Source organism: Eutrigla gurnardus (genome assembly GCF_963514095.1).
Source record: "Eutrigla gurnardus genome assembly, chromosome: 6".
Taxonomy (NCBI): domain Eukaryota; kingdom Metazoa; phylum Chordata; class Actinopteri; order Perciformes; family Triglidae; genus Eutrigla; species Eutrigla gurnardus.
Genome location: NC_139920.1, coordinates 6638338 through 6660063, shown reverse-complemented (window position 1 = coordinate 6660063; position 21726 = coordinate 6638338). Strand labels below are relative to the sequence as shown.

Sequence of the window (21726 nt, the reverse complement as noted above, 5' to 3'; positions counted from 1 at the left end):
CAGGATTTGGTCAGTATCATGTCGTCCTCCAGAATTATGTGCTGAATTGTGAATTATAGGCTGTGTGCTGTGTTTTATAAACGTGATTGTGCTCCATCTCAACATTACGTGCCAAACTTACTGTTACAAAATTCAAACATGAGGTTTACACCTCAGCTTGTCAGCAAAGTCAGTCAGGTTACCATATTAACAAGATTTGTTGTTGAAATGTTCAAATTCTGTACTATATTCATCTAGGTGACCATGTGGGCCTTCAGACACCGAACACGTCTGCTACATGGAGACACCACAGATAATGTTACTGTCTGTTACACCAAGTTGTCTGTTGAAATTATTATTCACATAACATGACGATTATCATGATTCACACTAGGTAAGAAGACGGATGCAGCAGCTGGAGGAGGAAGAGGCTTGCATGGTGGGACATCCTGGTGGGAACCGTCTGTCTGAATGTTCTCTCTCCAAAACGCATGAAATATACAGCTGGTTATGGTGCTTTACACTTAAGAGGAATACAGCAGTCTGTTGTTTGTTTATCAATTGTGTTTTATAAAAAATAAATCCCTCTATGCAACATATTATGCAGTCTTCCTGACCATTACTTCAGTAATATTAACCATGACACATTTTACAATTACTGTAAAGACTTTATTGTCAAATTAATCAGCAGTTGAAGTTCACAGTTATCTCAGAACACAAACGCAAACTGTTTGTGGCCGACTCTGCAGGGTCATATCAAGCTCTTCTGAAGTCAAGGAAGAGCTGCCCTCCAAAGTATCCTCCTCCTCTACCGGGTCCAGGCGAGCTCTCTTTGATGGTCTCCTTATTGGAGTGGTTGTGAAACGGGTCTGGAACCATGGCTGTGCCAACACCAAAGTCCTTGCAGGACACAGTAGCTGTAACAGAGTTGTATGGAGGAATGAAACCCATGATATCACATAATAGAAATACACATCTGCACGACTACTAGTAGTTGCTGTTAAACCTGATCTCAAGTAGGCTACATGTCAGGCTACACACCTTTACTTGGGTAAGGAGCCTGTAGTCCTCCTAGACAGGTGACTGCCAACAGTAGCTGCTGTGGTGGGTTGCTGTGGGACGCTGATGTGAGCTGCTGCTCTGTAAGCAGACAGACAGTCAGACAGACAGTCAGAGTTTACAACTACATCTGAAATGTGGAACACGTTACTATTTCACTATAACTGATGTGGTGACGCACCAATAGCTCGTAAAATCCCTTCGTTAGCGGTGCAAAAAGAAACGTTTGTTGATGTCGTCTTTGCATCGGCGAGTATAAACAAACAGATCAGCTGCTCTTGCTGCCGCATTCGAGCTACAAAACGTTCCCAAGCAAACTGATGTCTAGCGTTATTTTACAGGTTTGGGCCCCCGCAGTACTACGTATCGTTAACGGTCCTCAATATCAATACAATGGAAGCGTTTAACGCAACACGCCAATGCTAACTTTAGCGCAACACGCCAATGCTAAGAAAGAAACGGTAAACTGTAACACGGCATATTACATAATATTTAGTAACTTACCGCTTCAGTGTCTGTGGTTGGCTCTCGGACTGTCGGTATGGATCCAAACTTTAGCCTCAGGTTAGAGGCATATCCTGAGCTGTAGCGACCCATGTTGTCAAAGCTCCTGTCGGTGAAGTGCGTCGCACACACAAACACACATTTACGCGTGTGTGCACATTTCCATCGTAGATGCTCCGACGATGCCAGTAAATATCAGCAATTGGACTGCCAACTCGCTTTCCGTTGATTATGGCATTTTGGTTCACTGGTTTGTATGTACATCACACTGACAGCCAACAGGTATGGGGATTATGTGGGCGGGACCACACAGGTGGAGCGATTCTAATGAGCCGAGATGACCCATATAAGGCACAGCAAAATTCGGTGCTGACGTCATTTAGTGGACATTCTGCAAACCGTTCGTTTATCGGGAGGATTTCTTTCAAACTGAGAAAGTGGAAAAAGGGAGATGGTGGTCTTTTCTGATACTGTGGGGACTTATTGACACCCCAGGGACCCATTTTAGGGTTGAAAAACATGGAAAAGTCGATTTTTCATAATAGGGCCCCTTTAAGACGTCACGCAACCGGCGACGGCGACTTGTTACACGTCACGGCCTCGCTACAATCACGCCACAAAACCGGCGTGATTGTAGCGTTACCTCTGTGTAAAAGCACCTGATCTCAATGTTCTCCTCTGTTAATTACTTAAAATCAGCTGAAAAAAGATTTTGTTCAGTTCCTTGGTTGTTTTTCATCTTTGAAACAGGTGGAAAACTCCAAACACGAGGTGCACATATTGTGTTTTAGTCAATTATGTTACTTAAAACATGAATTATTTTCGTGTCAGTCGTGGTCCTCTTCTCCCTCTTGTGGCTAAAATGAGTATCACAACAAACACCATCATCTGCTGCTGATGACTTTTTATTGTTTATTTGTTTTATTGTCTTATTCTGAACCCTTCTATGGTGCTTCGGTGGTTCCTGGTAGACGGACCGTCCTCATGTTCTGAGGTTTTTGAGACTGTGTCCTGATCTGATGGAGGGTCCAGTGTTTAGACTGGAAACCCTCCCCATTTAGAAAACGCAGCACTAGAGCTGTTCTCCCAGACCAGCTGGACTCACGGTGCCTGCGGGGCTGCTTGGTCTGTCCGTGAGGACCCCCGTCCCCTCGGTCACGCTGCTGCTCTCGTCCTCGTCCGTCTTCGTCCGGATGTCTCTTCCTGCCGCGGCCCCGGAAACCCCCCGCCTGCTTCTGGCTCAGGTCGAAGAAGAACTGATGGGCCGGCTCCTGAACAGACGACAGGAAGGACAGACACAGAATAAAAATGGATCACATGACCACATTAAGCACCTCTAAGTGACCTGGAGTGTCATTTTCTTTTTAAAGGATCTCACTGGCATTCATGATAAGAGCTGGTTGAAATAATAAAATGCTACTAGATTTAAAACCGTATACATGTAAATGAGGTAGGTTAGTTCACGTGTATTTATTAAGAACCTGAGCGGTTCAGACAGGACACGCCCCTCTGAGAGCCAATTAAAGAGCAGCCTTCAAAGCAGACAAACGAGTTTTGAAAACATTTCCACAAAGATTTGACGAGTCATCAGATCGGCTCACCGATCAGACGGTTTAGAACGACTACCAGCTGATAACAGTCAGTGGCTGATCAGCTGATATTCATAAGAAAGGCATGAAAGCTCTCGGTACCTCCTCCTGTGCGGCGCTGAAGTCCACCTTCAGTTTGTCGGTCTTGTCTTTGGCCGAGGCTCTGTACGGGTTTTCTGTCCCGTCCTTCGGCTGCTTCACCAGCTCCGACGGATCCATGGACTTCATGGGGATGATGTTGAAGGCGTACAAATACTGCAGCAGACAGACAGGCAGACAGACAGTTCTGGATGTGATGGCGTGTATCGTACGGGCCTGTTAACCAAAATAAAATGTGTGGCACAATTATCACTTGATACCCCAAAAACTCACGTTAAACGGAAATTTAACTCAAAACGTCATAACACAGCTATGTTCAGCACAGAGAATATGGATGAGATAAACCAGCAACACTTGCTAATATGAATCACAGATTGTCCTTATGGAAATGTTCCACACAGAATAAACTCATTCACTATTCAAGTCACTTTACATTTTCTCCTTTATTTCCAAATGAATAACAACACAATAAGATGCACTTCAACCTTCAAAGGATATGTTCGAGAGGATGAAGATCCTGGCAATGCATCTCCACACTAGTAGCTCAGTTCGTCACACGATCCACTTGGAGAATAACGGTTCAACACAGCAGCGTAGTGGAGGTTGCTGCCCAGTCTGACAGCCGACAGCTTCACTTCCTCTTCGGTCTCGAAGCGCCACGATCCGGGTCACGGCAGCAAAGATGTAACCCAGCCCGTGTGAGATGGCGCCTCTCTACACCCGGAGACTCTGCGTTGTGTTGATGTGTGATTTTGTTGGGTCAATGCGAGGGACGAGTCGGACACACGGACGGTCAAGATCGTGGCTGAGACCGCGCGGTTTATTAAGTGTCGATGCTGGCGGCTCCACCTCGCAAACCATAAACAAACACTGACGTCAGTCAAGTCATGTCATAAACTCATAAAGTAACTGTACAGTATTCAAAATAAAGCGATGGGCCCTCACAGCTATTAAACCCGTTAAAACAAGGTTCCAGCTCAAAACACAGAGCATGAGAGAAAACCCACAGGAAGATTAATAGCTAACAGTATCCGCGGAGCTAGCACACATACAGCTAACAAAGCTAGCCATAATCACAGCCGACATACTCGTATAAAACCAGGCAATAAATCCCAACACATCATCATGGCGGTAGACAAACATCTCAATAAACACATCATTTAAATGGAACAGCGAATTAACGATTAATGGTCAAGATATTTGACTACGATGTGGAGAGATACATATAGTGCTTACCTTGCAAACCATAGCCAAACACTGAACCAACATGGCGGCCCGCGGAGCAAATAGCTGCAAACACGTGTCCGGTAAAGGACAAACAGCACCAATCGCGTAACGCCTGAGGGCATAAACAATTAAACAGCGCCGTCTATTGGCCAAAATAGGCAACTGCATACATTGATGTTTCTTCATCAAGTTTTAACACACATAAATATGCCGAACTAAGTGTATTTGTATCACGTTTATTTAGGTAGAAAACCTCCCTTGTCCAGCAGATATGCTACTAGCATAAACCAGACAATGAAATCTGACACACAAGCTGTCACACCATGGTCCAGATGAAATACACATTTTAAAAAGGACCACATATTCATGGTATTTTAACAAGATTAAGTGCCATTGAAGTTTATATGAAGTATTTCTACAGTTAAACTTATGCCATATGTTGTTTTTTGGAACTTGAAAATCTGGTTCCTCGCTAATAGTGGTCCGATCGATATAATAGCGGAACCTTTCTTTTTTCTTTTCCTTACAATCTATAGTTGCAAAATGTGTTTTAAAAATACGACATATGTATTAAGTATTAATGTAGATTTTAACGTCGATCAAAAACAACAAATAAATAAGTCAGGTTGTTAGCCGGAGAGATTTTAGAGCGGAGACGGTGGTTGCCAGGTGAGATTCTTTCATGTCAATTAAGTTACAAATAATTTACCATTTTATCCGTATAATCGCAACGTAATGTCCACTTACTATCTTTTTGAAGAGCTTTCTATCACAATCTTCAAAGGTGATCTTGAGTCAATATTATTTCCAAGGTCAAATATGTACTTTTCATCTCATAAATCACCAATTATTCATTTTCAATTAAACCATTTTGATTGTTTTCCATTAAATTGTACTTGTATTTGATTATGTACACGTGCGTTTTCAAATAGGATGGAATAATAAAACTGTTAAAAAATGGAAGCCAAATAAATTAAATATCCATAAATGATATTAATGTAACTTAAAATAGAAAAGATAAGATAAGTGTTATTCCCCTTTTTCTAGAAAAAAAATACTTGGCATGATGTTTTTCTTTTAATATAGAGAGAACACAAGTAGAATAAAATATATAAATGACAATTTATTATTATTGTTATTGTTATTATTATTTATTTATTTATCGGTGACAAAACAAGAATTTACAAACAAGAGAATGAAATAGAGTTTTTTACATAGACATATCAGTATTTGCAACTATTCTAGTACTACAAACAAAATAGTAATACATACACAAGAAAAGCTACAAACCAAAACAAACACCAAAGAAGAAAAACAAACGTGAAAGTAAAGAGAAAAGGAAACCAAGTTTGATTGAATGCTGTCATATTGTCTTTTATTGATGATCCAATACAATCTTATTCAAATCAATGTTATTTAGACTTTACCTGAGGCTGGCTGTACGCTCAACGCTGCCCTCCTCAGATGCCTGCGCTGGGGTTTTGGCAGATACAGTTCCCCTCTAGGATGAAGAGGGAAAAAAGCTCCAGAAATTGTTTTCTATGTTTCGGTCTAAGATGGTAAACTGTAGAGTAATCTCAATACTTTCTGCATTACATGATTCCATATTTGCACCTTAAGTGATATTCCAGTAGAGGGGTATGTGTGTAAATGGAAAAGTACATCAAAACAAGAGAAAACCACAGGGTGATGTCACACGACGCCAGAGCTAAACGCTGCATTAGCAGTATTGAACCTTTCAGTCTGCAGAAGTATGTTATGTTATGGACACTCAGTTACCTTTATGGACGAAGGACACACGGTGTGTTCAATGGACTTCTGTTGGATATTCCTTTACCCATCCTCGCCTTTAAGTTCTCTCACTGGGAGAGGACCCCTTCATGGACTGTGGGAATATTTCACTAGTGTATTAATGCTGGAGTGATATTAGGGATTTAATTATCATCCAGGGTGGGGGTAGTGTTGCCAGCCTTATGGGTAACCTGCGTACCTGTATGTAAGGTGAGGTGTGATGGGAAGCGTAGTCTCCGTGGATGTGTGTGGATGTGAGAAGCCGCTGCTCCGGTGAAGTTGGTGTACAAATGAGTGTTGTTAGCCAGCAGAAGTGTATTAGATGAGCTCAAGATTACAGCCTCACAAGACTGCAGCGTTTGTCCTCTTGTAGACGACTCAATGAAAGCCTCTGGTTGGACGGTGAAGGATCTCTCCTGTCATTCTTCTGGTCGTGTCACCCGGACACTAGAAATGCGGGTCACCAGCTGAACGAGCAAAGGTCACGTTAGCATCCACAGCGTGCTCCCAACTAGGGTTCAGGGCCGATAAGCTGGAAAGGTAACACACCGTGACAACAGTGTTTACGGAGGCTTCTGGTTGGACTTATAGCAACACACAGTCACCACAAGATGGTGCTGTTTCACTGCTATCTGAAGTTATCTGAGGGCTTTATGATATCTGTAGGATGTATGTTTAGAATACATTCTAAGGTTGTTTCTATATAGAAGTTACTCAAAGTGGTTCAAGACTGATTCCATGATGATCTGATGTGAAACTATTTGAATTTGATAACTGCAGCAAAGTGACTGAGAACAATGATTTTACACGTTTGAGTCCACTCCATGTTTTCAGCTTCTATCTTTTTTTTACATCCAACATTAAAGACAGAGACCAATCGTAAACATAGACAGACTTTTGTCTTTTTATTGGAGGAACTGTTTGGGTGGTCTGATGATGTACTGTAGACACTGGAGATGTCTTTCAGCTGGCACTTCCCAGAATGCTCTCTGCCGACTGGTCAGCTGTTTGCTCAGCTCTCATAAGCAGAAGTCTGGACACGTCTCTGGAGGAGAGCATCTTCTCTGGAGCTTAGACGCTCTGCTGCTTTGCTGCTGGTGAGGAGACAGACAGACTTCATAGACCTGGACCTGATGGACCTGAAGAGAAAGGACAAGAAGAACAGAAAACACCAGACTTAGAGCAGCAGTGGGGAGCAACGCTAGAATATTCTGGAGGAAACTTACAGTATCTAGAGAGACATTTTAAAAACGTGTGCTCACATAAAGTCACTGCATCATAATCAAGTTCACATACTTTGATGCCTCGCTGTGCTCGTCCATGTTCTCTGTGGACACGTCGCTTCCCTCATCTTCATCTCTGGGCGCTTGCTCATCTTTCTCATCCTTTGGCTTCTTTATGAATGAAAAAAAAACATTTAATTAATTTCTTAAATTGACTTCATGAAGAAAACAAAGGTAAATGTATTAGATCAAGCATAATAATAATAATAATAATAATAATAATAGCAGCTTAATACAGTTATTCCTTACCTGGTTCTTCCATTTCAGGATCAAGGCATTGCTTCCCTCGTCTCTGTGGTCTGGTCCTGAGGGTCCTGGGGGTCCTGAGGGTCCTGGGGGTCCTAGGGTTCCTCTGGGTCTTCTTGCCAGTTTGGGTCCAAGGCAGTGCTGAAGACAATCAAATGGAATCCTGCATACAAAATTACTGTAATTAGTTTCAAGGCCAGGTGCATAAAGAATACAAATCATACATTGTGTAGCTGTCCAACTCACCTTTTGATCCTTCAAGTCCACCACAGAGGACACTATTACCTGTTGAATGAACCCCGACTAGAATCCACTAGGAGGGACATTCTTACTTACCTCATTTGTCCTGTTTGGACGGGACATAACGGCTCAACAAAGGACACATGTGACATCTGATCAGTTGTGTCCTGCCCTGTCCTATAATGGCCTGCGTGGAATGGAGTTTAGCTGGTATTTGTGTTGGGGGGTTGGTCAGTCTGTCAACAGTTGCAAATAGGGTTTTCGCCCTATTAGTGTTGTTGTTTATTGGAGAAATATGTTTCTCTCGCACTTTTTAAGACTAAATTGTAGGCCCGGAGGCTCTCTTTATAGAGTTCATGGTGAATATGAAGTTTAGTACTCCGCCAGATTCGTTCAGCCTTGCTGCACTCTCTTCTCTGGGCTGTCACAACAGCAGCTTTTCTCCAGGGTGCCTTTTGCTTACCAGAAATTGTTTTAACTGTAGCAGGTGCAATGACATCTATGACATCCAGAATTTTGGAATTAAAGATGTTTACAAGATCATCAGCATGACATGGGTTTAGAGGTGGTAACGAGGAGATGGCATTTTTAAAGAGTACATTGGCATGTTCATTGATGTACCGCTTTTTGACCTTATTTGATTCGGTTTGTGTGTCAGGAATGAAAGAAATATTAAAGAAAACACAGAAGTGATCAGACAATGAAGGATCAGTCACAAAAACATCAGAAACATGGAGACCTTTTGTGATAATCAGGTCCAGGGTGTGTCCCTTACAATGAGTAGCCTCTTTCACATGTTGAGAAAGGTCAAATGTGTCTAGAATATTAAAAAGTTCTTTTGCACCCTTGTCATTCAAATCATCAATATGAAAATTAAAGTCACCGGTTATAACTAGGCAGTCGAAATCAGTGGAGATGCTAGACAATAATTCAGTAAAATCATCGAGAAAATGTGATGAATATTTAGGTGGCCTGTAAATAATTAACAGGAGAACTCTGGGAGAGCATTTCAACACAGCACAGACATCTGTTTCCCCTGAAATGTATTTTTAAATATAGCAGCAACCCCTCCACCTCTTTTCCCAGATCTACAAACATCAATAAAATTATAGTTGGGGGGTGCTGTCTCGATCAGAATGCTTGCACTGTTATTTTGTTCTAGCCATGTTTCAGTTAAAAACATAAAATCAAGTTTAGAAGTGGTAATAAAATCATTGACTAAAAATGATTTGTTATTAAGAGACCTAACATTTAGCAGACCCATCCTGATGGTGTTATTGACATGCTTTGAGGTTGACTTTGATTTTGAGAGAACAGGAATGAGATTGTTTAGGTTAGCTGTGTGTTCAAGTTTCCCAATGTTTACTCTCTTAGTAGTCACAACAGGAATGCAGAAGGTGCCATGTTTTGATGTAGGCGAATTTGGGTCCAGCTGATAATGCGGTCTACTGCGGAACCCTTTTCTGTCTCAGTAATATTCAGGGCTGCTGTCAGGGTGGGGAGGGGGTGGCCATAAGGGAAGAGGTGGCCATAAGGGAAGCGTCTTGGAAGAGGGGGTCCTGGATTTTAGTGACTTAGTTGCAGCCTTGGAAGAGGGGGTCTGAGTAGGGCGGGGGGTAGGTGGGGGTAGCTCCTGGAATTCCAAGGGGGAGGAGGGGAGAGAGAGGTTTATTGGAGGGAGGGAGAATGACCAAGACCTGGATTGGGATTTGGGGGGGGTGGGGGAGGGATCCACAGTCAGTCCTCCTTCGACGTTGTTGATAATCTGAGAAGGGCGGGGGGTAGGTGGGGGTGAAGTAGTATTATTGATTGGTGATAATCAACATGCTATTTGGATTTCCTTTGACCTCTTCAGGGCTGTACAGTGCGACATAGGCTATATGTCGCACGTGCTACACTAAAACATGTCTGTGCTAAGAATTAATCTGCCCTGTAGCACGGGGTGCTATGGGCAGATTTAGCCATTAAAAAAAAAATCTTTCTGTGTAGAACGATGGTACTACGACCATAGACGTCGGAACTAGGGGTGCGGCCACACCCCCTCCCATCCGCCCCCCATCAGCCTCCCCGCGGCATCCGAGCGCTCTTTCTCAGCCTTGCGCAGGTTGAAAACCTGGCTGCGCAACACTAGGAAGCAGGAGAGACTTACGCATTACTAATCATAACTCTACACTATGTTAGTTAATCGCTGTTGTTAGCAGGTTCCATGAGCTGGACACCGACTCACGGAGCGGCTCCCGGGATCAACAGCTGAGTGGCGGCGGCGAAGAGGCAGAGGCTCCGCTTTTATGTCCGCGTCATAACGCTTTTGGTGCGTGTTTAAAACGGTAGGTTTACTTCAAAAGGCGAGCGTCAGACGCTGTCAGAGCGTTTATGAACAGTGTTTCAGAGCTCCCTCTAAATGTCTCAAAGTAGGCTTTCAGGTAATTTCGCAGCATAACAGCGCCTTCCAGGTAAAAAAGACGTACGGCAAAATCTGGAATGAAAATTGGCACTGTTATTTCATCCCCGAATCCCATTCATAAACACAATATCTAATATCAGTTAACGAGTCGTTTTCCATTTCTCGTTTTCCGTTTTTAAAACGAATAACGGGATACAAGTCAAGTTCGTTCTTTTATTTTGAAGCGAAAAACGACTCGTTATCTGTTTTGCGATTGTTGACTTCAAAGCGAAAGTCGGATGGCCGCAACGTACACGGACCGTTTATCCAGTTAATCATTGTGTGCGTCTCTCCCCTGACCCTCCCAACAAAAATCCTGCCCCCCCTCTCAGAAAATAGTTCCGACATCCATGACTTTGACCCGCCCAAGGTTGCGTAAAAATGGCTGGCCACTTCCCAGAGGGCCAGGAGGCCATTTACAAAGCAGTGGCCAGCAGACAGTCTTTAGACTGGCAGTGTTTTAACGCCTGTTATGTAAAAATGAGGTAAAGTGTAATAAAGATGCTTCTTCTGCATTTTTAGGGTGTGCTACAACTCTCTGGTCCTGTGCTAAAAAACTGTCAGCCTCTGTAGCACTAGTGCTATGTGCTGAAAAAGTTAACGTACAGCCCTGCTCTTTGTAGGTCAGGTTTTTTTTCCGGGGACATCATTAGATGAGGTCCCAGCCACGTCCCACCGTCTAGTGGAGAGCTTCAGCTGGTTCGTGTGAAGTTTCCAGAGATCCAGAGATTGTTTCCAGATCCCAGATCCGTAGATTCCCAGCGTGAGCTGGGTGGCGAGCCGCATCCAAACTACTGATTCTGAACTCTGGGAGTGGTGAAGGATTCCTTCATTCCCCCTTCCTCACGGACTGTGTGGTAGGACAGAACAAATATACATTGATACACTTGACACGGATCCGAAGAAACAAGGGCCCCAACGGTAACTTTGGGACACAAAAAGGGTTTTATTTTGCCGGCTTTATTATTTTAGTTTATTTTTCATTCAATGCCTTGCAACAAACTGTTGTATTTTCATTGTGTTATTGTTCAATAATAATAAGTGGCCACACAAAAAACTCAAACCATTGCCTGTGTTTTTTGATTACACAACAACAAGGGCTCTCACTAGCTTATAGTCTTCTGTTACTGGTCCATCTCTTAGCATTGACTATTACTTACCTGTGCTCTGTTATAACATCGTAATAAGGGTTACAATGGTGTGGTGTGGAGGCTGATAAATCTGGGGAAGCTGATTAACGGCTGCTAAACATACTAAAGGAATTTAGGACAAACATATTTAAGGAGAGACACTAACAATGAAGATGGTGTGTCATTGGGTAAATTGCTATTTGGTAGAAGAGACAAGCTGATGAGAACGGCTGATTTCATGATTCACAGACCCAACTATGATAGCAAGGAAATGATGAGCATGTGTGTAGAGTGAATGGTGGGATGTGTGAGAAATGATAGCGTAAGCATGTCAAAATATAGTCTTCCTGGTTGAACGTATCCTAGTCATAAAATAGTATATGTCAAATGAGTTAATCAGTAGTTAAACTCAGTGTTATCTCTTTATACATCGAGCAGGACTAGAACTCATGATTTTCAGAGTCAATGAATGTGAGAATCCAAACATCACCAGGAGCAAGTGTTACAGCGCCACAGTGGAAAGGAAAAAAACTGCCTTTAGGCAGAAACCCTGAGCCAACCAGGTTCTTGGGGCTATTTGCATTTGATAAAAAATGTAATGCAAATGTCATGAAATAGTAGATTGTAAAAAAGTAAATATGTAATGTAAGGGAAATGTAATGTGAAATTACAGGTGTTTTTGCTTGCATTTTGAATGATGGTGAACCTTGGAGTTAAATTGGATTCAATGAGGCAACTTTTTTTTTTTTTTTTTTTTAAGATTATTTTTTTGGCTAGAGTGCCATGCAAGCCTTTTTATTGTTTTTTTGTAGAGAGAGACAGTGTGGAAAGGGGAGATAGAGGGGGAAGACATGCGCGAAAGAGATCGCCGGGCCGGGAGTCGAACCCCTGATCTCCAACTTTTATACTTGGATGATGTACTGGGAAATGGTTCATGTGTCATAAAAAAAATAATTTGTTTTCATTATTTAATGGTGGTTATGCTTACACTGATGTTAGATTCTTCAGTTTGTGCTGTTTAAGATGAAATATTTACCTCAAGTCAATATTTGAGACTTCACCTGCATCCTCGATAACTGTTTGCCCAGAGGCCTTCTTCATTTTCCAGTTTGGACGTCCTGGAATCCTTTCCTGAGGGTGGAGGAGGTGAGGAAGAGTCATGAGGAGAGAGGAGTCAAGGCAAAACGTATTCAACTTTTAATGGATGTTCATTTAATACTACATCAGATACTCTACTCCTTCACCGTATTCTTCCACGTTAAAGCCAGCAACACAATGTAGTGTTGGCTTTTCAGCATCCAGCATTCACACCACAATTTCTTCAAAAAACTCCCGTATTGTGAGCTTGACCGGCCCCCCCTGATAATGCGGTCTACTGCTGAACCCTTTTCTGTCTCAGTAATATTCAGGGCTGCTGTCAGGGTGGGGAGGGGGTGGCCATAAGGGAAGAGGTGGCCATAAGGGAAGCGTCTTGGAAGAGGGGGTCCTGGATTTTAGTGACTTAGTTGCAGCCTTGGAAGAGGGGGTCTTGGGTTTTAGTGACTTAGTTGCAGCCTTGGAAGAGGGGGTCTTGGGTTTTAGTGACTTAGTTGCAGCCTTGGAAGAGGGGGTCTTGGGTTTTGGTGACTTAGTTGCAGCCTTGGGAGAGGGGGTCTGAGTAGGGCGGGGGGTAGCTGGGGGTAGCTCCTGGAATTCCAAGGGGGAGGAGGGGAGAGAGAGGTTTATTGGAGGGAGGGAGAATGACCAAGACCTGGATTGGGATTTGGGGGGGGTGGGGGAGGGATCCACATTCAGTCCTCCTTCGACGTTGTTGATAATCTGAGAAGGGCGGGGGGTAGGTGGGGGTGAAGTAGTATTATTGATTGGTGATAATCGACATGCTATTTGGATCTCCTTTGACCTCTTCAGGGCTGTACAGTGCGACATAGGCTATATGTCGCACGTGCTACACTAAAACATGTCTGTGCTAAGAATTAATCTGCCCTGTAGCACGGGGTGCTATGGGCAGATTTAGCCATTAAAAAAAAAATCTTTCTGTGTAGAACGATGGTACTACGACCATAGACGTCGGAACTAGGGGTGCGGCCGCACCCCCTCCCATCCGCCCCCCATCAGCCTCCCCGCGGCATCCGAGCGCTCTTTCTCAGCCTTGCGCAGGTTGAAAACCTGGCTGCGCAACACTAGGAAGCAGGAGAGACTTACGCATTACTAATCATAACTCTACACTATGTTAGTTAATCGCTGTTGTTAGCAGGTTCCATGAGCTGGACACCGACTCACGGAGCGGCTCCCGGGATCAACAGCTGAGTGGCGGCGGCGAAGAGGCAGAGGCTCCGCTTTTATGTCCGCGTCATAACGCTTTTGGTGCGTGTTTAAAACGGTAGGTTTACTTCAAAAGGCGAGCGTCAGACGCTGTCAGAGCGTTTATGAACAGTGTTTCAGAGCTCCCTCTAAATGTCTCAAAGTAGGCTTTCAGGTAATTTCGCAGCATAACAGCGCCTTCCAGGTAAAAAAGACGTACGGCAAAATCTGGAATGAAAATTGGCACTGTTATTTCATCCCCGAATCCCATTCATAAACACAATATCTAATATCAGTTAACGAGTCGTTTTCCATTTCTCGTTTTCCGTTTTTAAAACGAATAACGGGATACAAGTCAAGTTCGTTCTTTTATTTTGAAGCGAAAAACGACTCGTTATCTGTTTTGCGATTGTTGACTTCAAAGCGAAAGTCGGATGGCCGCAACGTACACGGACCGTTTATCCAGTTAATCATTGTGTGCGTCTCTCCCCTGACCCTCCCAACAAAAATCCTGCCCCCCCTCTCAGAAAATAGTTCCGACATCCATGACTTTGACCCGCCCAAGGTTGCGTAAAAATGGCTGGCCACTTCCCAGAGGGCCAGGAGGCCATTTACAAAGCAGTGGCCAGCAGACAGTCTTTAGACTGGCAGTGTTTTAACGCCTGTTATGTAAAAATGAGGTAAAGTGTAATAAAGATGCTTCTTCTGCATTTTTAGGGTGTGCTACAACTCTCTGGTCCTGTGCTAAAAAACTGTCAGCCTCTGTAGCACTAGTGCTATGTGCTGAAAAAGTTAACGTACAGCCCTGCTCTTTGTAGGTCAGGTTTTTTTTCCGGGGACATCATTAGATGAGGTCCCAGCCACGTCCCACCGTCTAGTGGAGAGCTTCAGCTGGTTCGTGTGAAGTTTCCAGAGATCCAGAGATTGTTTCCAGATCCCAGATCCGTAGATTCCCAGCGTGAGCTGGGTGGCGAGCCGCATCCAAACTACTGATTCTGAACTCTGGGAGTGGTGAAGGATTCCTTCATTCCCCCTTCCTCACGGACTGTGTGGTAGGACAGAACAAATATACATTGATACACTTGACACGGATCCGAAGAAACAAGGGCCCCAACGGTAACTTTGGGACACAAAAAGGGTTTTATTTTGCCGGCTTTATTATTTTAGTTTATTTTTCATTCAATGCCTTGCAACAAACTGTTGTATTTTCATTGTGTTATTGTTCAATAATAATAAGTGGCCACACAAAAAACTCAAACCATTGCCTGTGTTTTTTGATTACACAACAACAAGGGCTCTCACTAGCTTATAGTCTTCTGTTACTGGTCCATCTCTTAGCATTGACTATTACTTACCTGTGCTCTGTTATAACATCGTAATAAGGGTTACAATGGTGTGGTGTGGAGGCTGATAAATCTGGGGAAGCTGATTAACGGCTGCTAAACATACTAAAGGAATTTAGGACAAACATATTTAAGGAGAGACACTAACAATGAAGATGGTGTGTCATTGGGTAAATTGCTATTTGGTAGAAGAGACAAGCTGATGAGAACGGCTGATTTCATGATTCACAGACCCAACTATGATAGCAAGGAAATGATGAGCATGTGTGTAGAGTGAATGGTGGGATGTGTGAGAAATGATAGCGTAAGCATGTCAAAATATAGTCTTCCTGGTTGAACGTATCCTAGTCATAAAATAGTATATGTCAAATGAGTTAATCAGTAGTTAAACTCAGTGTTATCTCTTTATACATCGAGCAGGACTAGAACTCATGATTTTCAGAGTCAATGAATGTGAGAATCCAAACATCACCAGGAGCAAGTGTTACAGCGCCACAGTGGAAAGGAAAAAAACTGCCTTTAGGCAGAAACCCTGAGCCAACCAGGTTCTTGGGGCTATTTGCATTTGATAAAAAATGTAATGCAAATGTCATGAAATAGTAGATTGTAAAAAAGTAAATATGTAATGTAAGGGAAATGTAATGTGAAATTACAGGTGTTTTTGCTTGCATTTTGAATGATGGTGAACCTTGGAGTTAAATTGGATTCAATGAGGCAACTTTTTTTTTTTTTTTTTTTTTTTTTTTTAAGATTATTTTTTTGGCTAGAGTGCCATGCAAGCCTTTTTATTGTTTTTTTTGTAGAGAGAGACAGTGTGGAAAGGGGAGATAGAGGGGGAAGACATGCGCGAAAGAGATCGCCGGGCCGGGAGTCGAACCCCTGATCTCCAACTTTTATACTTGGATGATGTACTGGGAAATGGTTCATGTGTCATAAAAAAAATAATTTGTTTTCATTATTTAATGGTGGTTATGCTTACACTGATGTTAGATTCTTCAGTTTGTGCTGTTTAAGATGAAATATTTACCTCAAGTCAATATTTGAGACTTCACCTGCATCCTCGATAACTGTTTGCCCAGAGGCCTTCTTCATTTTCCAGTTTGGACGTCCTGGAATCCTTTCCTGAGGGTGGAGGAGGTGAGGAAGAGTCATGAGGAGAGAGGAGTCAAGGCAAAAGGTATTCAACTTTTAATGGATGTTCATTTAATACTACATCAGATACTCTACTCCTTCACCGTATTCTTCCACGTTAAAGCCAGCAACACAATGTAGTGTTGGCTTTTCAGCATCCAGCATTCACACCACAATTTCTTCAAAAAACTCCCGTATTGTGAGCTTGACCGGCCCCCTTGTGGGAGGAGGGGGGGGCGGGGGGGCATAAATGCTCTCTGACTTGTTCCCTGGAGCGACAGGTGTCTCATCAGGTTTTTGGTCTGTGACAGCTGGTGTGCTTTACGTTGAGAAGAACACAGTGGGTATTGGGATCGCCAGCCAACGCCATCATGGTCAGTCTGCTTCAAACGCAGTGCGTTTCCTCTCTGAGGAACTCCAGAATGACTTTAAGAGCCGCTGCTCTGGGCTTCAGTAAGAGAAACTACAGCAGCGACAGGACGCCTTCAACAGAGTATCTGCACCAAAGTCTTGTACCATCGATGCATTACCAGAAGAGTCTACCCAAGTAAGGAGCCACAAACACATTTTCACATTACAGTTGACACATGTAAACCAGTAAATGAGTAATTTACCATCTGTGATAAGTTTAATACATGCTCATGGGACATCTATTGTTCTGTAGACGTAAAGTGTGAATTCAGGTTATTCGGGGTTGGAAAGGGACGTTTGTTCAACATCTTCTCATCAACTACATAAATGTTTCTTAGATGATCCAATAGGAATCGAGACACGTATGAAACCGTCTTATTTCAGCTTCTTAGTTTAACTACTTCTTTCAAAAGTAATGTCACAGATGTTGTCACAGTGTGTAAATGACGGAGGTATGGACCTAAAACAAGTGCAGCCAATTTGATGGAGCTGAATTAATAGTAGCCTTATCTATATTTTACAGGTGCTATGCTTAAGTTTCTCACCACAAGCAGCACAGACTCCAGCCAGTCAGCCAGTGGAGGGACAGAGCCAGCTTCATGTAGGACAGGCACAGATGAGCCAACATTGAAGACTGTATGATTGGTTGTTTACACATTTAGTTTGACCAACAGTTGCCGACAGGGCAATATGTTTAAAGGGGGGATGAGTGGAAGCACTGGGTGTTAGGTGCGACTGTTGACATTTTTTGGAGTTCAGTTAGGAGGGCCACTTAGCAGAATTTTGCCTAGGGCCCCATGGAGGTCTGAACCGGCTCTGTCCCCCCAGGCACAAAAAGAAGTGGCTGCACCTGAAAATTAAACATAAGAATTTTGCGTAAATACGTAGACTAAGGCATATGGTTTTAATAATATTTCACATATTAAACAGTAAATATAAGCTTCTATTTCAATACAGAAATGTCCTTAGACATTTCAGAAATCTCACTTTCGCAAAAAAAGAGCTCTGCAAAGAATCTGCATTATGTCTGCGATATGAAATGTTGAAAATGTTGTTTAGATATGTGATCAGTAGGAAAAACGGTGATCAAAATTCTTTCGACACAAAGCTGCTAGAATCACTTTTAGTTCCATATCAATGAGGTTGACGAGGACAGATGTCTGAATTCATATTGGATCATCAAAGAAAGATTCATGTAGTCGTTGAAACGATGTTGACCAAACATGCCGTTCCAACCCCGAATAACCCTGAAAGGTGTGGTGAAGCTCAGGTATGGAGTATTAACAGTTATGATGGGCACTTTTACAAACACGTCATTGTGTTACAGCCAGTGTTGGTAATAACGGCGTAAGAGCACAGCAACCGTAAAAACACAGCAATCCATCAATAGTGTCAAATATAAAAACAAATAATCTGTTCTGCCCTGTGACATTAAGGCTACCCATACCGAAGCTGGCGGATACTCTCAGGAGGTATTTAGCTGCCCAGAATTTTCTGTTGGATGATGACCAGTTCAGGTAGGTTTTTAAAAAGACAATCACTTTTTGACAATTTCATATTTGAAACTTGCTTATCTATTCTCACTTAAATCTTATTTGGACGATCTCGGTTGTGTATCCTTAGAACAACAGAGAAACTTGCACTGGATTTCCAGAACGGTGTGGGGAAACAGCTGCAGGAGGAACTGGTAGCTCAAGACAAAATCAATAAGCACACAAGCTACAGCTCAGGTGAATCTGCCATTCTGATAACTACCCTGAATTTGAATGCATCTCATATTTGTACAATCACTAATGATTCTGGTTAAATAACTCCTTTTCTTCAGGACTATGGTTTGACCGCTTCCTTTGTTTTCGTGCCCCTTTGGTGTTGAATAACAACCCCGTTTTGGTATTAAAGCCTGACCCTAAAACAGAGTACAATGACCAGCTTGTTCGGGCAACTAATGTGGTGTGTTCAGCAGTCCGCTTCATGAAAACAATACGAGCTGGATTTCTGGAGCCAGAGATTTTCCACCGCAACCCAGCAAAGAGTGACACAGATGGTTTCAAAAGGTTAATCCGCTGGGTCCCGTCCTCTCTGTCTTGGTATGGAGCTTACATGGTGAATGCTTCCCCCATGGACATGTCTCAGTACTTTCGCCTCTTCAACTCAACTCGGATCCCTAAGATTGGGAGAGATGAGCTCTTCACAGAGGAGACAGCGCGACATCTCCTCGTAATGAGGAAAGGCAACATGTACGTGTTTGACGTTGTAGACAGGGATGGGAATAAAGTGAACCCTGCAGAGATTCAGTCCCATTTGAAGTACATTTTGTCCGACCCAACGCCAGCAGCTGCCTTTCCTCTCGGGGGCCTGACCAGCGAGGACAGGGATGTGTGGGCCGGGCTGAGAGACAAACTCATAGCGGCTGGAAACGCAAAGGTTTTACGGATTGTTGACAGCGCTCTCTTCTGTCTCTGTCTGGATGATGAAAGCATGAGGGACAAAAACCACCTCTACCACAACATGCTGCATGGCGACGGCTGCAACCGGTGGTACGACAAGTCCTTCAGTCTCATTCTGACCAAAGACGGACAGGCAGCCATTAATTTTGAACACTCCTGGGGCGACGGGAAAACTCTGCTTCGATTTCTGAATGAGATCTTCAAAGATATGACGGAGCGGCCGCAGGTCCACCCAGGCTCGGCTGCTGCTGCTGTGGATTCAGCGTCTGCTGTGCACAGACTGCAGTTCAACCTGGACAGCGAGTTGGAGAATGGCATCAACAAAGCCAAGGACAACTTTGACTCAACTGTATCAAAACTCAGCATTGATAACATGAGGTTCGAGAAAGGCAAGGCACAGTTAAAGAAGAGCAAGTTGAGTCCAGATGCTTTAGTCCAGCTGGCTTTTCAAATGGCTTTCCTGAGGCAGTATGGACAGACGGTTATATCGCATGAGGCCTGTAGCACTGCAGCGTTCAGACATGGCCGCGTAGAAGGCATCCAGACAACCACCATACACACACAACGATGTTCACACGCCTTTGTTCGCCAGCCAGGCAAACACAGCGTGGAACAACTACAGGCCATGCTGACCGAGTGCTCTAAGTGTCATCGGCAGCTCGTCAAGGAAGCTTCTATGGGTGTGTATATGACATGTCTACTAACTTTTGAAGAATTACAAGTGTGTTATTTGTGAACTATTCAAAGTGTTGTCCTGTAGACACATTTCTGAAAACATGGCCTGAAGGATTTTCAGTTAATATCCCAGTTAATATCTTCCAATATGTTCTCCTAAGATAACTACTATGTTGCTGTGTATGTGCACAAGATTTCCTTTTTTAAATAAGGGATTTCGGAATTGGTCTCACAACAAACAGACGCCCTTTGGTCTTGCTGAACTCACCATTGCTTTTGTTTCTCACTAGGTCAAGGTTTTATGTGTCACCTGTTTGCCCTGCAACACCTGGCCAATTCAAAGAACCAGGCTCTGCACAGCTTTTACACAGATCCAGCGTCCGCTGCCATGTACAACAGCATCATCGCCACCAGCACCATCACTAGTCCAGCAATGGTTTCCCCCGCCTTAGGCCCGGTGGTACCTGATGGTTTTGGTATTTGCTACGGTGTCCATGAAGACTGGATCGGCTGCACTGTGTCAAGCTACCCGACTCGAAATGTCCATGAATTCCTGCAGTGTGTCCACAAGTCCTTACAGGACATTTTCACTGTTGTGGAAGGGAAGGCACTCAGCTAAGAAACAAGTGTTTGTCATCAAAATGTTTGATTTAAGGAGCAGTGGTGAGTGCAATAATCATTCTCATCTTCTTTTCTTGGTTTTTGTCTTGTGAACTTCCTGTTTTATTTTGAAAATCAAACTCTCGTTTCAGGCCACTTGCCCTTCGACATGTGTCCCCGGTCTGATGTCATCCCTGATTCCTGATTGTTTCTGTGATGGGAATTTTTCATTTAGTAGTTCATTATAGTATAATTAGTAGTTTGAGTAGTTTTAACTCATACTATTCCATGTGTGTCATGAGGTAACCTGTATTCTGCACTTATGTCATGTCATGCGTTACATGAGTTGTGAAATGCATCTTGTGACACCAGCACAGCTGGCAAGTCAATATGGATCTATGGACACTGAGTGGTTCAAACACCACATTCTGGACAAAGTTCTCCGTCTACACAAACAACGGAACAATGCTTCTCTGATGACACGTCACAAACAACTGTATAAAAAGCCCTTCTCAAGACTGAAGACTTGGTCAGACTCTTAAGGAGTCTGCCCCTATCTGGCCAGATAGTTTGCTCTGAAGCTGTATGTCGGTGATGCGGTCCGCTTGGACACCCTGTTTGCGAGGGCTTTGACTTATTAGACTTTGTCTGTTTACAGTCTGTCTGTAGTGACTGCTAGCCTGTTTTGGACTCTTTATAGAATAAATTACTAAAAGCGCTGTTAGGAGTTGTATTCTTATTTCTCATCAGGTGATCATAAACTGATTTCCACCACAGTTTCCACCTGTTCCCCTCTCATACACTACTTCCCCTCTGTTAAATAGTCTGTGCCAGTGCGTCTCTTTCCTTCGTCTGTCGATCACCCCAGCCCTTAGTCGCAGTCTTGCCTTGTTAAGTATCGATATTCATGTTTGATTTTTGTTCTGTAATGCCTCAAGAAGAGTGATGATTTTTGTTTTTAATTTTTGATAGTACAGATCAGTTCTCGTTTTCAGTTTAGCGTTTTCTTTTCCTCCCTTTTTGGAGTGATTTTGATTTCTTCATTTTCTCGGTCATGTAGAACAGTCAGGTTCAGGTTTCATAGCCCATTTATTGGTCTCTCTGTCTTGATAGCCAAAGATTTACAGAATAAAAGCCTGTTGAATTTTGATTCTGCCCTGCATCTGAATCCTCTTTTTAGACCAGGTCTGAAATATTTTTGTTTGTTATTAGATGATTGAGACTTGAA

General features: G+C 43.1%; 3 protein-coding genes and 1 long non-coding RNA gene across 4 annotated transcripts; 1 reads left to right on the top strand and 3 right to left on the bottom strand.

Moving 5' to 3' along the window:
- Positions 1–540: 540 nt before the first annotated feature.
- On the bottom strand, positions 541–1645 carry LOC311014750. Its single transcript, XR_014597293.1, has 3 exons — positions 1543–1645; positions 1021–1119; positions 541–896 (listed from the first exon to the last, which is right to left on the bottom strand). It is a non-coding gene; the product is annotated as an uncharacterized lncRNA (long non-coding RNA).
- Positions 1646–2486: 841 nt separating this feature from the next.
- On the bottom strand, positions 2487–3434 carry LOC311015235 (CWF19-like protein 1; the record flags this gene model as incomplete). The annotated part of the gene is made up of 2 exons (XM_084012365.1): positions 3234–3434; positions 2487–2813 (listed from the first exon to the last, which is right to left on the bottom strand). Exons 1-2 carry the CDS (start codon positions 3357–3359, stop codon positions 2487–2489), a joined length of 453 nt encoding a protein of 150 aa, XP_083868491.1. The 5' UTR covers positions 3360–3434.
- A 3730-nt stretch (positions 3435–7164) lies between these two features.
- Positions 7165–7999, bottom strand: LOC311014319 (uncharacterized protein; the record flags this gene model as incomplete). The annotated part of the gene is made up of 3 exons (XM_084010863.1): positions 7165–7387; positions 7545–7642; positions 7781–7999. 3 exons carry the CDS (start codon positions 7997–7999, stop codon positions 7261–7263), a joined length of 444 nt encoding a protein of 147 aa, XP_083866989.1. The 3' UTR covers positions 7165–7260.
- Positions 8000–16736: 8737 nt separating this feature from the next.
- Positions 16737–20517, top strand: LOC311015234 (carnitine O-palmitoyltransferase 2, mitochondrial-like; the record flags this gene model as incomplete). Its single annotated transcript, XM_084012364.1, has 5 exons — positions 16737–16912; positions 18213–18293; positions 18400–18506; positions 18602–19903; positions 20189–20517. 5 exons carry the CDS (start codon positions 16737–16739, stop codon positions 20515–20517), a joined length of 1995 nt encoding a protein of 664 aa, XP_083868490.1.
- Between the last annotated feature and the right edge of the window lie 1209 nt (positions 20518–21726).